The 17,259-nt window shown below is 41.1% G+C and overlaps 1 protein-coding gene across 2 annotated transcripts in view; it reads right to left on the bottom strand.

The window, feature by feature from the left end:
- The window catches only part of MAPK8 (mitogen-activated protein kinase 8), a 64,408-nt gene that overhangs the window by 40,067 nt on the left and 7,082 nt on the right, over positions 1–17,259 (bottom strand). For both annotated transcript variants that reach the window (XM_053692176.1, XM_053692175.1), the window contains 3 exons: positions 9,899–10,037; positions 7,037–7,202; positions 4,605–4,676 (listed from right to left, as the gene is read on the bottom strand). In XM_053692176.1, the coding sequence (XP_053548151.1) occupies positions 4,605–4,676; positions 7,037–7,202; positions 9,899–10,037 (377 nt within the window). The remainder of the gene's footprint in view (positions 1–4,604; positions 4,677–7,036; positions 7,203–9,898; positions 10,038–17,259) is intronic.

Here is a 17,259-nt window from a genome sequence, read left to right as displayed (position 1 = left end):
TCCAACATCGCTAGGGAACTTCTGGTTCCCCCTTGATGGTTGATGTAAGCCACAGTCGTGATGTTGTCCGACTGAAATCTGATGAACCTCAGAGTTGCTAACTGAGGCCAAGCTAGGAGAGCATTGAATATTGCTCTTAATTCCAGAATATTTATTGGGAGGAGTTTCTCCTCCTGAGTCCATAATCCCTGAGCTTTCAGGGAGTTCCAGACTGCGCCCAGCCTAGAAGGCTGGCGTCTGTTGTTACAATCGTCCAATCTGGCCTGCGAAAGGTCATCCCCTTGGACAGATGTGGCCGAGAGAGCCACCATAGAAGAGAATCTCTGGTCTCCTGATCCAGACTTAGTAGCGGGGACAAATCTGAGTAATCCCCGTTCCACTGACTTAGCATGCACAATTGCAGTGGTCTGAGATGCAGGCGCGCAAATGGTACTATGTCCATTGCCGCTACCATTAAGCCGATTACTTCCATGCACTGAGCTACTGACGGGTGTGGAATGGAATGAAGGACACGGCAAGCATTTAGAAGTTTTGATAACCTGGCCTCTGTCAGGTAAATTTTCATCTCTACAGAATCTATAAGAGTCCCTAGAAAGGGAACTCTTGTAAGTGGTAATAGAGAACTCTTTTCAACGTTCACCTTCCACCCATGCGACCCCAGAAATGCCAGAACTATCTCTGTATGAGACTTGGCAGTTTGAAAACTTGACGCTTGTATCAGAATGTCGTCTAGGTACGGAGTCACCGCTATGCCTCGCGGTCTTAGTACCGCCAGAAGTGAGCCCAGAACTTTTGTAAAGATTCTTGGAGCCGTAGCTAATCCGAAGGGAAGAGCTACAAACTGGTAATGCCTGTCTAGGAAAGCAAATCTTAGGTACCGATAATGATCCTTGTGAATCGGTATGTGAAGGTAGGCATCCTTTAAATCCACTGTGGTCATGTACTGACCCTCTTGGATCATGGGAAGGATGGTTCGAATAGTTTCCATTTTGAATGATGGAACTCTTAGAAATTTGTTTAGGATTTTTAAGTCCAAGATTGGTCTGAAGGTTCCCTCTTTCTTGGGAACCACAAATAGATTTGAATAGAATCCCTGCCCGTGTTCCGTCCGCGGAACTGGGTGGATCACCCCCATTAGTAAAAGGTCTTGTACACAGCGTAGAAACGCCTCTTTCTTTATTTGGTTTGCTGATAACCTTGAAAGATGAAATCTCCCTCGTGGAGGAGAAGTTTTGAAGTCCAGGAGATATCCCTGAGATATGATCTCCAACGCCCAGGGATCCTGGACATCTCTTGCCCAAGCCTGGGCGAAGAGAGAAAGTCTGCCCCCCACTAGATCCGTTTCCGGATAGGGGGCCCTCTCTTCATGCTGTCTTGGGGGCAGCAGCAGGTTTCTTGGCCTGCTTGCCCTTGTTCCAGGACTGGTTAACTTTCCAGCCCTGCCTGTAACGAGCAACAGCTCCTTCCTGTTTTGGAGCGGAGGAAGTTGATGCTGCTCCTGCCTTGAAGTTACGAAAGGCACGAAAATTAGACTGTTTGGCCTTTGATTTGGCCCTGTCCTGAGGTAGAGCATGGCCCTTACCTCCCGTAATGTCAGCTATAATTTCTTTCAAGCCAGGCCCGAATAAGGTCTGCCCTTTGAAAGGAATATTAAGCAATTTAGATTAAGAAGTCACGTCAGCTGACCAGGATTTAAGCCATAGCGCTCTGCGCGCTTGGATGGCGAATGCGGAGTTCTTAGCCGTAAGTTTGGTTAAATGTACGACGGCATCAGAAACAAATGCGTTAGCTAGCTTAAGTGCTTTAAGCTTGTTCATAATTTCATCCAATGGAGCTGTGCGAATGGCCTCTTCCAGAGACTCAAACCAGAATGCCGCCGCAGCAGTGACAGGCGCAATGCATGCAAGGGGCTGTAAGATAAAACCTTGTTGAACAAACATTTTCTTAAGGTAACCCTCTAATTTCTTATCTATTGGATCTGAAAAGGCACAACTATCCTCCACCGGGATAGTGGTACGCTTAGCTAAAGTAGAAACTGCTCCCTCCACCTTAGGGACCGTCTGCCATAAGTCTTGTGTGGTGGCGTCTATAGGAAACATTTTCCTAAATATGGGAGGAGGGGAAAAGGGCACCCCAGGTCTATCCCACTCCTTGCTAATAATCTCTGTAAGCCTTTTAGGTATAGGAAACACGTCAGTACACACCGGTACCGCATAGTATCTATCCAACCTACATAATTTTTCTGGAATTGCAACCGTGTTACAATCATTCAGAGCCGCTAATACCTCCCCTAGCAATATGCGGAGGTTCTCAAGCTTAAATTTAAAATTAGAAATCTATGAATCCAGTCTCCCTGGATCAGATCCGTCACCCACAGAATGAAGCTCTCCGTCTTCACGTTCTGCAAACTGTGACGCAGTATCTGACATGGCTCTCACCTCATCCGCGCGCTCTGTCCTTAACCCAGAGCTATCGCGCTTGCCTCTTAATTCTGGCAATTTAGATAATACTTCTGTCATAACAGTAGCCATGTCTTGCAAAGTGATTTGTAAGGGCCTCCCTGATGTACTTGGCGCCACAAAATCACGCACCTCCTGAGCGGGAGGCGAAGGTACTGACACGTGAGGAGAGTTAGTCGGCATAACTTCCCCCTCGTTGTCTGGTGATAATTTCTTTACATGTAAAGATTGACTTTTATTTAAAGTAGCATCAATGCAATTAGTACATAAATTTCTATTGGGCTCCACATTGGCCTTTAAACATAGTGAACAAAGAGATTCATCTGTGTCAGACATGTTTAAACAGACTAGCAATGAGACTAGCAAGCTTGGAAATACTTTTCTAAATAAATTTACAAGCAATATAAAAAACGCTACTGTGCCTTTAAGAAGCACAAAAAGCTGTCACAGTTGAAATAACAATGAACCAAAATAGTTATAGCAACCAATTTTTCACAGTAAATGTATTAAGTTAGCAAAGGATTGCACCCACCAGCAAATGGATGATTAACCCCTTAATACCCAAAAACGGATTAACAATTTAATAATTAACGTTTTTCTCACAGTCAAAACACACTGTCACAGGTCTGCTGTGACTGATTACCTCCCTCAAAATGAATTTTGAAGACCCCTGAGCTCTCTAGAGACGATCTGGATCATGGAGGATGAAGTAGACAGATTGTGACTGAATTTTGACTGCGCAAAAAAGCGCTAAAATAGGCCCCTCCCACTCATATTACAACAGTGGGGAAGCTCAGAAAACTGTTTCTATGCAGAAAACAAAGATGGCCATGTGGTAAAAATCATGCCCCAATAAGTTTTATCACCAAGTACCTCACAAAAAACGATTAACATGCCAGTAAACGTTTTAAACATACATTTGAAAAGTTATGAATTGTTATTAATAAGCCTGCTACCAGTCGCTTTTACTGCAGTTAAGGCTCATACATTATTTCAGTATTAACAGTATTTTCAGAGTCAATTCCATTCCTTAGAAAAATACATTCAGTGTACACACACTCATCAGCCTAATACCAGTCGCTATCACTGCATTTAAGGCTGAACTTACTTTACATTGGTATCAGCAGTATTTTCTCAGTCAATTCCATTCCTCAGAAAAATAATTACTGCACATACCTCATTTGCAGGGGGGCCCTGCATGCTATTCCCCTTCTCTGAAGTTACCTCACTCCTCAGATGAGAACAGCCAGTGGATCTTAGTTACGTCTGCTAAGATCATAGAAAACGCAGGCAGATTCTTCTTCTAATGTTGCCTGAGAATAAACAGCACACTCCGGTGCCATTTAAAATAAAACTTTTGATTGTAGAAATAAACTAAGTTAAAAAACACCACAGACCTCTCACAGCGACCTATCTAGTTAGGCTGCAAGAGAATGACTGAATATGACATGTGAGGGGAGGAGCTATGTAGCAGCTCTGCTGGGTGATCCTCTTGCAGCTTCCTGTTAGGAAGAGATATATTCCATAAGTAATGGATGACCCGTGGACTGACTACACTTAACAAGAGAAATGGGGAATTCAAATGTGGTATTTAAATGTCCCTTTAACTAGGATCTAGCTCTGAATTATCAAGCAGCAAAATCCCCACCATGAATACCAGGCTACTTGGTCTTTCGTTTTCTTACAAGATCTATGAAATCTACTTAAAAAGTTGCACAATGGCTCCAACTTTAAAAGATGCTCCACAGAACAAAATAAGAATTAGAGGGCGTTCTCCTTTTCACAATGGTAACGATAATGGACTATTACAATATTTAGTCAATTTTTAACTATTTTTTTCAGAATTAATATAAAAGTGCAGCAAACTAAAATCATACAAATATTTTATGTATATATTTAAAAAAAAAAACTAACAGGAAAAGCCACTTGATTGCATAGATACTGAATGCTCACTAATAATGACCATTTTAGCCTTCTACAGATGGAAAGGGCACACTTGACAAGAAAAGCTTACATAAAAAAACCTGATTTATGGAGACAGCTCCAGCAACAAATTCTGGTGTTGGTAGACATGCGGAAGCAGGGCAGTACTCTTTAGGGTTGGGTAGGTGGGTGGCGATTGCTATAAGCCAATGGGAAGGATACGATCTGTGCCAGGAAATAAAACACCACCTTTGATCATCTCTCCCAAGATGCAACCCACTGACCAAATGTCAACTGAAAACAAAATGTAGGGGACATTAATAGATGAGAGGCCTGGTGCCTGGCCAAAGGTGAATAGAGGGGAAAGATGTTGTGGGATACCCCATAAGAAGAAGCTATCACCATGCAAGTAATAGCTCAGACGCTTGCTTATGTGATCTGTCTGCTGAATTTAACAGTAGGCCAAGGAATAAATCAGAACAAGGTTAAAAAGCCTGCGGAATTGTAGCTTGATGTTGCCAGAACTCAGCACTGAGAGGGTTAAACAAGCATCCCACCTTTCAGAACAAACATGCGTTAATATAAAGAGGAGAACAAGTTAACATCTTCCAAATCCCAGACCTCTTACAGTAATAGCCCAGCCCCAATGCAAACAGCTGTATGTGGATATCAAAAACATTATTAAAAAGTGTAGCTGCTATACAGTGCTCAGAGATTACTGTGATCCTCTGTAGCATAACATAGTACTGCATGTTTATTCTCAAGTGCATTCTGTTATCTGAATTTCTCCTTTAACCCTTAGTGCTGGTAGACACCTTTGTTTCTCTAGTGCAAAAAATAAAGCGAAGGATCAATCCTGCTGAGAACAAACATGAACCACAGAGAGTGACAGATTCTAACAGGGTGTTTGCAGTTTGCTGCTTAGCAAAAGTATTAAAATGATTATATATTTTAAAACAATAAATGATTTGTGAAATTGAGATTTTCTAGCTTGATATTTATTAGTCCGTACTCAGATTATTTACCAAATTTAAAACTGCAGGTTCTAAAAGAATACCATCATTCAAATGTTAAAATGATTGGATAGAACATTTTTCTTTTTGGAAATAAAATTATTTTAAAATCACATTTTACTATCTTTTTTTTTTTTTTTTTTTTTTTAAAAGAAAACCCCCAAAAAATGTATTTTGTGATTCAGACAAAGCATACTATTTTTTTTTTTTAAAAAAAAGTTCCCATTTTATTTCTAATTATCTATTCCCATGATAGTCTGTGTTGAAGAGATACCTAGGTAGGCATCTGGATCACTACATGGCAGGAAATAGTGCTGCCCCCCTCTAGTGCTTTTGCAAAACTGCTGCCATATAGTGCTTCAGAAATGGGCCGGCTGCTAAGCATATGTCGCTTCGTTTCAACAAAAGATACCATAAGAATAAAGACAAATTGATAATAGAAGTAAATAAGAACTTTGTTTAAAATTGCATGCTCTATCCGAATGATAAAAAAAAAATGTTGGGATCATATTCCTTTAAATAGCAATTACACCAGAATAACTATTACAAATTTTCTCATCTCACATTATACATTTAAACAGACTATTTTTTTCCAGCCTATTCTCACTTTATATGTTCATCAGTGCTACAGGAGCAACTAATTAATTTGTATGTATCCACATACTCTAGAAGGTTAGTAGTGACTGGCAACATCCGTCACACTATCTTGTAAACATTTTGATGAGTAGAGACCTATTGCATTGTCTGACAATCTGTCCTAAATCATTTAGTTAGGCTTTGGATACACAGACAGTACAACTAAACCTAAAAGAGGCAAACCCTTAAAATGTCACTACCATATGTTCAGTTGGGTTCTTAGAAAGATGGACCCTTTTAGACAGAATGATGTACGTATGCTAGTCTGTTTTTCCACCTTGATATGTGCAAGGATACAGTCCCTTCCCGGAAAGAGAATTTTGTGGCATATCATTTCTCCCATAATGCACCCAACCGACCACAAGTCCACTAAGTGTGATAGCACAAGAAGGAAGAGAAAAAAAAAAAAAAAAAAAGAATATAGTGGAAAAAAAAAGCAGAAAGCAAGAGAAAAAGAAAAGGTGTCAGTGGAAACAAGTGAACAGCCAAGTGCAGACAGAACCTGAAAAGGTGAGATCAAAGGCAGAGGAGCAAAGCCAGTGCAGAGGGGTTAGACGATCATTTACCTTGTTGCTACCAGCAATGGAATTCAATCAATACTAATTTCACTGGCAGCAAAGAGGTTAATGAGGTGATCCATATTGTGCACCAGGTTTGTCTTGTGATTCATGAAACATTTTAACACAGATCTAAGAGAATCCCCCTATAATGATTCTTTTTCCATAAAGAGGTTATTGGTAAGAGATTCAAGTACTGGCAACAATATAAAATTAAACATCTCCTTAAAAAGGAGTGGATCCTGCAGTACCAGGCTATTTCTTAAAGTGGCGGGAGGGGAGGGGGGGGTTGCTGTACTTTTATTCTTCATGATTGATAATAGTATGGAGGGTTTAAGAGCAGATATATTACTTCTCTGGATCATTAATACAATGAAAACAATTATAGGATCATAAGATCTGTGTTTAAATAAAAAAAATTGGAATAAGAGGGGACAAGATCACTGACCGTTCTCTTTGTATCCCATGCCAAGGATGACTTCTGGGGCTCTGTAGTAACGAGTCACCACGTACGGGGTCATCATGAAGCTTGTTCCTGCCGTCCGGGCGAGCCCAAAGTCCAGAATCTTCAAGGTGCAGTCAGATTTTACTACAATGTTACTAGGCTTTAAGTCCTGTGATATCAACATATACAGGATTAGTAGCACACACACAGTAGTTTTGTTCAGTTTACTACATCATTATAATGATTCTTGACATTTTTCCACCAATTCTGAAAATGAATACCTAATATATTATAATTATACTTATGTTTTGTTTCCAACAAGATTTAAAATCTAATAATATTGTAATATAGATTATTTATCTTTCTGCCTTTTGCTGTAAACCACAATCAGACAATTGTGCTTGCTCTGCTTTTTATGGTTATCTACTTTTTCAGTGAATCAGTGTCCCCTACCATAAACCCTCGCTCTACTTGGCTCTTTTAAGGAGGATTATCAGTTTTGCCTCAAAAATACTTCTATAGAAAAAGCTTTATTTGCAATAGCGGCGGGTATACTAGGTCATTTAGAAATGAATATTATTGTGTATTATTTAAATATGTACTTTAAGCTATTCGATTGTGATTAGAATGGAATATACGTCTGTTTAAGTAATGGTTTAACACATTTTTATTAAAGGGCCATGATACCAAATGTTTAAACACTTGAAAGTGATGCAGCATAGCTGTAAAAAGCCGACTAGAAAATATCACCTGAACATCTCTATGTAAAAAAGAAAGATATTTTACCTCAAAATGTCCTAAGTATTCACACCCCATGGTAAAGAACTTCTAAGCAGCAAATCAGTATCCCTGTCCCGGAACAGGCAAGGGAGTGAGCCTCATGCACACTCATGTTATTTCCCTATTCAGTTTAAGGACGTTTACTATGAAATCTCATGAGAGTTAAGTGAAATCTCATGAGATCACAGTAAAAGAGTTTATGACCTCAGCACTGTTGATGCTGATTGGCTGGAGCTCTTTTCTTCATTTTTTTTTTACTACCTGCAGCTGGACAGCAGCTGAAGTATAACTTTTTACACAGCACTTACTCTGGTGAGCTGAGGTGAAATATCTTCTTTTTACATAGAGATGCTCAGGTGATATTTTTCTGTCAGCTTTTCACAGTTATACAGCATCAGTTTCAAGTGATTTAGCATATGAGTATTATGTCCCTTTAACTAGTTTGAATCCGTGTTAAACAACCTTAAAAAGGGACAATGTACACTAGATTTTTCTTTGCATAAATGTTTTGTAGACAATCCATTATATAGCCCATCTGAGGGTGTTTTTGTAAAATTGTATAGTTTTGCTTATTTTTTTTTAATAACATTGTGATGATTTTCAGACTCCTAACCAAGCCGTATACTGATGTCTACAGACTCTAGCTTGTGTATTGGACCTTTTCATATGTAGGGGAGGGAGTGTCTGATTTTCTTGCTTTCGCAGACCATTTCAGTGAGTGTCCCAGCCTAACCTCATCAACAGTGCTAATTTGAGAGCTTCTAAGAACGTTTTAAAATATTTTATACTGGATTTTTATATCAGTTTCTTTGCATATTTTTCTTTATTAGTAGTGTCTATTATATGCAGTTAAATGAAAATTGATGTATACAGTCCCTTTAAGAGAAGATGGCAGCAGTACCCAGATCTTTCTTTAACTACTCATCTGCAAACAGTTATGCTCAAATTATATATTATATAATTATATATTTATTAGTTTGAGATTGGTTAACAATAGTCCTTTTGTTCTGAGGGGACAGGGAAGTCAGTGAAAACATAAAAACAATATACTCATAGGTCAAAATAATACAAGCCTAAATAGTAGATTCGGTTCTACCAGCAGATCACAAATTGTAGTTATAATATTCTACGTTTGAAATCTAAAAATATACAAAAACCTGTTCTTTCACAATCTTATCACCAACGTGCTCTTCAGGGATAAAAAAATAAATGGTTTGTAACATGACTAAATCCCGATATGGGAAAACATGCAACAACGTCAGTGTGCTCTAAATGCACTTGATTAGGTAACCTTAAAATGTGCAAATGCTTCAGAGAAAAAAAAAAAAAAAAAAAATCTAACTTACTAAATGTTCCCCCACCGTATCACGGCACCAAAATTAAAGAGACATGTTACCCAACTGTTAAAGCATTTAATAGATGTAAAAAGCGGACTAGAAAATATCACCTGAACATCTCTATGTAAAAAAGGAAGATATTTTAACTCAAAATGTCTTAAGTATTCTCACCCCACTGTAAAGAGACTTTAAGCAGCCAGTCAGGATGTTTGTCCCAGGACTTGCAAGGGAGTGTGCATCTGGCATGTGCAGACACAGCCATGTTATTTTCCTATTCAGTTTAAATTAAATCTCATGAGATCACAGCAAAGAAGTGCAATGCATGACCTCAGCACTGCTGATTGGTCATTGTTGCCCCCCTCCCCAACTTACAGCTTTACAGCAGCTCTAACTGTTTACAGAGCACTTACTCTGATGAGCTAAAGAAATTGTGAAGTCAAATATCTTTGCTTTTTACACAGAGATGTTCAGGTGATATTTTTATTTCAGCTTTTTACAGTTATGCTGCATCCTTTTCAAATGATTTAGCATATGAGTATTATGTCCGTTTAAATATAAGCCTTTACATGCAGTATTGTTTAAACTGCTTATCCGCCCATTAAAGAAATAACCACAGTTTGAAAATGAATCATTACAGGTGTTTTAGCAGGTGGCAAGTTAATTCAAACAAGTAACTACTACTTTGGTACAGGATTGGTAAACAATGTGTAGATAAATACTACACTTAAAGACACGTTGACATAATTACCCTGTGGATAATCCCTGCAGAGTGTAGGTGCTTTATGCCACACAGCATTTGGTAAAGGAGATAGGACATGCGTTCATGGTCTAATTCCATCTGTATGACTTGGCACAGATTAGCATCCATGAGCTCCATCACAATGTACCTGAAAGAGATTTATTGTTTTTAGATTTAATAAAAGAGATATCTGGCTTAGAATACAGCGCAGCCAAATAGCATGAGACAATTATGTGCATTAGACATCTGCACAAATACAACACAACCTAAACAAGATTTCTATTACCATAGGCGTATGACCTTCTGAAACTCAGTATTAGACTACAAGAAAACAAAATTTATGCTCACCTGATAAATTATTTTCTTTCCTGGCATGGAGAGTCCACGAATCCATTCATTACCGTTGGGAATTCAACACCTGGCCACCAAGAGGAGGCAAAGACAACCCAGCAAAAGTTTAAGTATACCTCTCACTTTTCATACTCCCCCAGTCATTCAGCAGAGGTAATACGGAAGAGAAGGAGAAACACTAGGATTATAGAGTTGCCAAAAGATTAGGAAAAAACGCCGCATTAAAAAAGGGCGGGTTCGTGGACTCTCCATGCCAGGAAAGAAAATAAATTTATCAAGTAAGTATAAAACAAAATGTATGCTTACCTGATAAATTTATTTCTTTCCGGGCATGGAGAGTCCACAACGTCATTCCAACAGCAAAGCTGTTAAGTACAACTTCCCTTACACATAATTCCCAGTCATTCAGCCGAAGGAAAATGGAAAAAGAAAAAACACAAGGGTATAGAGGTGCCTGAGGTTTACTAAAAAAAAACCTGCCGAATTATAATTTAAAAAAGGAGGGTGGGGTTGTGCCCGGAAAGAAAGAAATTTATCAGGTAAGCATACATTTTGTTTTCTTTCCTATGGCATGGAGAGTCCACGTCATTCCAATAGCTAGCGGGATCCAATACCCAAGCTAGAGGACACGGAATGAAAAGGGAGGGAGAGCAAGGCAGGAGGACCTAAACAGAAGACACCACCACTTGAAGAACCTGTCTCCAAAAAGAGGTCTCAGCCGAGGCAAAAGTATAAAATTTTTAGAATTTGGAAAAAGTATGCAAAGAGGACCATGTTGCCACCTTGCAAATCTGTTCCACAGAAGCTTCATTTTTGAAAGCCCAAGATGAGAAGACAGCCCTAGTGGAATGAGCCATAATTCTCTCAGGAGGCTGCTGTCCAGCTGTCTCATAAGAAAAAATAATTATACTTCTTACCAGAGGGAAAGGGAAGTAGAAGTGGCCTTCTGACCCTTGGGCTTTCCAGAGAAAACCACAAACAGGGCAAGAGAATGCCGAAAATCTTTAGTAGCTTGTAGGTCAAATTTTAGAGCACGAACAACATCCAAGTTATGCAAAAGATGTTCCTTATGAGAAGGATTAGGATAAAAAGAAGGAACAACAATTTCCTGATTAATGTTTCGATCTGACACTACCTTAGGGAGAAACCCCAATTTAGTATGAAGGACCACCTTATCTGTATGAAAAATAAAGGTACAGGGAATCACACTGCAGAGCTGAAAGCTCAGAAACTCTGCGAGCAGAAGAAATAGCAAGGAGAAACAAAACTTTCCACAAAAATAACTTAAAAGCAACCAAATGAAAAAACTGAAGTCCGGGGTCACAAGCACCAGGATAGTCTCAGGAAGCATGAACCATGAGCCAGGCGGTCCTGCAAAATCCTCTTGGATAGAGAGACTCTAGTTAGGGAGTTTGGAAATATCCACTGCGAGAAGTCTGAGAGGACCCCTACCATAGACGAAGCATGTATAGCTGAAAAGATTTTAGATGAAAACAAGCAAAAGGAATAAAAACCCTAGAAGCCCAATATACCAATGACCTCTAAACACAGAGCCCTGAAGGACATATAGAGGCCTGAAGAGAAGACAGAATATCCAGAACTCCAACAAAGAATTCAATATGTAGAAAAAAAAACAAAGATTCTAGAAAAAACAGAATTTATGTTTACCTGATAAATTACTTTCTCCAACGGTGTGTCCGGTCCACGGCGTCATCCTTACTTGTGGGATATTCTCTTCCCCAACAGGAAATGGCAAAGAGCCCAGCAAAGCTGGTCACATGATCCCTCCTAGGCTCCGCCTACCCCAGTCATTCGACCGACGTTAAGGAGGAATATTTGCATAGGAGAAACCATATGATACCGTGGTGACTGTAGTTAAAGAAAATAAATCATCAGACCTGATTAAAAAACCAGGGCGGGCCGTGGACCGGACACACCGTTGGAGAAAGTAATTTATCAGGTAAACATAAATTCTGTTTTCTCCAACATAGGTGTGTCCGGTCCACGGCGTCATCCTTACTTGTGGGAACCAATACCAAAGCTTTAGGACACGGATGAAGGGAGGGAGCAAATCAGGTCACCTAAATGGAAGGCACCACGGCTTGCAAAACCTTTCTCCAAAAAATAGCCTCAGAAGAAGCAAAAGTATCAAACTTGTAAAATTTGGTAAAAGTGTGCAGTGAAGACCAAGTCGCTGCCCTACATATCTGATCAACAGAAGCCTCGTTCTTGAAGGCCCATGTGGAAGCCACAGCCCTAGTGGAATGAGCTGTGATTCTTTCAGGAGGCTGCCGTCCGGCAGTCTCGTAAACCAATCTGATGATGCTTTTAATCCAAAAAAGAGAGAGAGGTAGAAGTTGCTTTTTGACCGCTCCTGTTACCAGAATAAACAACAAACAAGGAAGATGTTTGTCTAAAATCCTTTGTAGCATCTAAATAGAATTTTAGAGCGCGAACAACATCCAAATTGTGCAACAAACGTTCCTTCTTCGAAACTGGTTTCGGACCCAAAGAAGGCACGACTATCTCCTGGTTAATGTTTTTGTTAGAAACAACTTTTGGAAGAAAACCAGGTTTAGTACGTAAAACCACCTTATCTGCATGGAACACCAGATAAGGAGGAGAACACTGCAGAGCAGATAATTCTGAAACTCTTCTAGCAGAAGAAATTGCAACTAAAAACAAAACTTTCCAAGATAATAACTTAATATCAACGGAATGTAAGGGTTCAAACGGAACCCCCTGAAGAACTGAAAGAACTAAGTTGAGACTCCAAGGAGGAGTCAAAGGTTTGTAAACAGGCTTGATTCTAACCAGAGCCTGAACAAAGGCTTGAACATCTGGCACAGCTGCCAGCTCTTTGTGAAGTAACACAGACAAGGCAGAAATCTGTCCCTTCAAGGAACTTGCAGATAATCCTTTCTCCAATCCTTCTTGAAGAAAGGATAGAATCCTAGGAATCTTTACCTTGTCCCAAGGGAATCCTTTAGATTCACACCAACAGATATATTTTTTCCATATTTTGTGGTACATTTTTCTAGTTACAGGCTTTCTGGCCTGAACAAGAGTATCAATAACAGAATCTGAGAACCCTCGCTTTGATAAGATCAAGCGTTCAATCTCCAAGCAGTCATCTGGAGTAGGACCAGATTCGGATGTTTCGAACGGACCTTGAACAAGAAGGTCTCGTCTCAAAGGTAGCTTCCATGGTGAAGCCGATGACATATTCACCAGATCTGCCTACCAAGTCCTGCGTGGTTACGCAGGAGCTATCAAGATCACCTACGCCCTCTCCTGATTTGATCCTGGCTACCAGCCTGGGGATGAGAGGAAACGGCGGGAATACATAAGCTAGGTTGAAGGTCCAAGGTGCTACTAGTGCATCTACTAGAGTCGCCTTGGGATCCCTGGATCTGGACCCGTAGCAAGGAACCTTGAAGTTCTGACGAGAGGCCATCAGATCCATGTCTGGAATGCCCCCACAGTTGAGTGATTTGGGCAAAGATTTCCGGATGGAGTTCCCACACCCCCGGATGCAATGTCTGACGAATCAGAAAATCCGCTTCCCAAGTTTCCACTCCTGGGATGTGGATTGCAGACAGGTGGCAGGAGCGAGTCTCCGCCCATTGAATGATTTTGGTCACTTCTTCCATCGCCAGGGAACTCCTTGTTCCCCCCCTGATGGTTGATGTACGCAACAGTCGTCATGTTGTCTGATTGAAACCGTATGAACTTGGCCCTCGCTAGCTGAGGCCAAGCCTTGAGAGCATTGAATATCGCTCTCAGTTCCAGAATATTTATCGGTAGAAGAGATTCTTCCCGAGACCAAAGACCCTGAGCTTTCAGGGATCCCCAGACCGCGCCCCAGCCCATCAGACTGGCGTCGGTCGTGACAATGACCCACTCTGGTCTGCGGGAGGTCACCCCTAGCGACAGGTTGTCCAGGGACAGCCACCAACGGAGTGAGTCTCTGGTCCTCTGATTTACTTGTATCTTCGGAGACAAGTCTGTATAGTCCCCATTCCACTGACTGAGCATACACAATTGAAATGGTCTTAGATGAATGCGCGCAAAAGGAACTATGTCCATTGCCGCTACCATCAAACCTATCACTTCCATGCACTGTGCTATGGAAGGAAGAGGAACGGAAGGAAGTATCCGACAAGAGTTTAGAAGTTTTGTTTTTCTGGTCTCTGTCAGAAAAATCCTCATTTCTAAGGAGTCTATTATTGTTCCCAAGAAGGGAACTCTTGTCGACGGAGATAGAGAACTCTTTTCCACGTTCACTTACCATCCGTGAGATCTGAGAAAGGCCAGGACTATGTCCGTGTGAGCCTTTGCTTGAGGAAGGGACGACGCTTGAATCAGAATGTCGTCCAAGTAAGGTACTACAGCAATGCCCCTTGGTCTTAGCACCGCCAGAAGGGACCCTAGTACCTTTGTGAAAAATCCTTGGAAACAGTGGCTAATCCGAAAGGAAGCGCCACGAACTGGTAATGCTTGTCCAGGAATGCGAACCTTAGGAACCGATGATGTTCCTTGTGGACAGGAATATGTAGATACGCATCCTTTAAATCCACCGTGGTCAAGAATTGACCTTTCTGGATGGAAGGATTGTTCGAATGGTTTCCATTTTGGACGATGGAACCTTGAGAAACTTGTTTAGGATCTTGAGATCTAAGATTGGTCTGAACGTTCCCTCTTTTTTGGGAACTACGAACAGATTGGAGTAGAACCCCATCCCTCGTTCTTTTAATGGAACAGGAATGAATCACTTCCAGAAGATAACCTTGGAAGACTATTTCTAGCGCCCAAGGATCCAGAACATCTCTTGCCCAAGCCTGAGTGAAGAGAGAGAGTCTGCCCCCCACCAAATCCGGTCCCGGATCGGGGGCCCGCATCTCATGCTGTCTTGGGAGCAGTGGCAGGTTTCTTGGCCTGCTTTCCTTTGTTCCAGCCTTGCCTTGGTCTCCAGGCTGGATTGGCTTGAGAAGTATTACCCTCCTGCTTAGAGGACGTAGCACTTGGGGCTGGTCCGTTTCTGCGAAAGGGACGAAAATTAGGTTTATTTTTGGCCTTGAAAAGACCTATTCTGAGGAAGGGCGTGGCCCTTGCCCCCAGTGATATCAGAGATAAACTCTTTCAAGTCAGGGCCAAACAGTGTTTTCCCCCTTGAAAGGAATGTCAAACAATTTGTTCTTGGAAGACGCATCCGCTGACCAAGATTTTAACCAAGCGCTCTGCGCGCCACAATAGCAAACCCAGAATTTTTCGCCGCTAACCTAGCCAATTGCAAGGGTGGCGTCTAGGTGAAGAATTAGCCAATTTAAGAGCACGAATTCTGTCCATAATCTCCTCATAAGAAGGAAGAATTACTAATAATCGCCTTTTCTAGCTCATCGCACCAGAAACACGCGGCTGTAGTGACAGGGACAATGCATGCAATTGGTTGTAGAAGGTAACCTTGCTGAACAAACATCTTTTTTAGCAAACCTTCTAATTTTTTATCCATAGGATCTTGGAAAGCACAACTATCTTCTATGGGTATAGTGGTGCGCTTGTTTAGAGTAGAAAACCGCCCCCTCGACCTTGGGGACTGTCTGCCATAAGTCCTTTCTGGGGTCGACTATAGGAAACAATTTTTTAAATATGGGGGGAGGTACGAAAGGTACACCGGGCCTGTCCCATTCTTTATTAACAATGTACGCCACCCGCTTGAGTATAGGAAAAGCTTCGGGGGGCCCCGGGGCCTCTAGGAACTTGTCCATTTTACATAGTGTTTCTGGAATGACCAGATAATCACAATCATCCAAATTGGATAACACCTCCTTAAGCAGAGCGCGGAGATGTTCCAACTTAATTTAAAAGTAATCACATCAGGTTCAGCTTGTTGAGAAATTTTTCCTGAATCTGAAATTTCTCCCTCAGACAAAACCTCCCTGGCCCCCTCAGACTGGTGTAGGGGCCCTTCAGAAACAATATCATCAGCGGCCTCATGCTCTTCAGTATTTTCTAAAACAGAGCAGTCGCGCTTTCGCTGATAAGTGGGCATATTGGCTAAAATGTTTTTGATAGAATTATCCATTACAGCCGTTAATTGTTGCATAGTAAGGAGTATTGGCGCGCTAGATGTACTAGGGGGCCTCCTGTATGGGCAAAACTGGTGTAGACGAAGGAGGGGATGATGCAGTACCATGCTTACTCCCCTCACTTGAGGAATCATCTTGGGCATCATTTTTACTAAATTTATTTAAATGAGAAGGAACCTTGGCTTCCCCACAGTCAGAACACAATCTATCTGGTAGTTCAGACATGTTAAACATTAAAAAACTCTAAGCCATCTCCGTGGAGATGTTGCCTGTACAACGGCAAAGAGAATGACTGGGGTAGGCGGAGCCTAGGAGGGATCATGTGACCAGCTTTGCTGGGCTCTTTGCCATTTCCTGTTGGGGAAGAGAATATCCCACAAGTAAGGATGACGCCGTGGACCGGACACACCTATGTTGGAGAAAACTGGGAGAGAGATAGCATGGATAAACATGCTAGATCCCTAAGATCACTGTCCTACCAAGGACACAAAATGCCACCTTCCTTGGACAAATCGTCCTAGAAGGACTAGAAGAAAAGACTTGTCTTATTAGAACTCCACTGTGGAAACACTTGTTGGATGAGGAGGCAGAGTTTAACCTGTGTTCAAAAACATAACCCACTGTTTCAGGAGAGGTGGCACTAGTCCACATCCCACCTAAATCAGTTTAGAGTCCATAGACCTCTAAGAGGAAGAATGCTACATAGGACCAGCCGTAATAACAAAAAAAACCTCAGTCGGATCATCTCAATCTAAGATAAATCAAAACTTGATTTCATATACCTAATATAGGTAAATAAACAGAGTCCTAGGAACATTAATAAAAAGGAATACAAAAATGTTAGACATAACAGAAATAGCCTCAATGAGAGGGAGATTAAAATAGCTTGCCCTACTTAAATAGGGTAACCTGAAAAGAAACTTATATAGG

This window comes from Bombina bombina, chromosome 9 (assembly GCF_027579735.1).
Source record: "Bombina bombina isolate aBomBom1 chromosome 9, aBomBom1.pri, whole genome shotgun sequence".
Lineage (NCBI taxonomy): Eukaryota > Metazoa > Chordata > Amphibia > Anura > Bombinatoridae > Bombina > Bombina bombina.
Note: the sequence above shows the minus strand (reverse complement) of the source record. Positions and strands in the feature narration are given on the sequence as shown.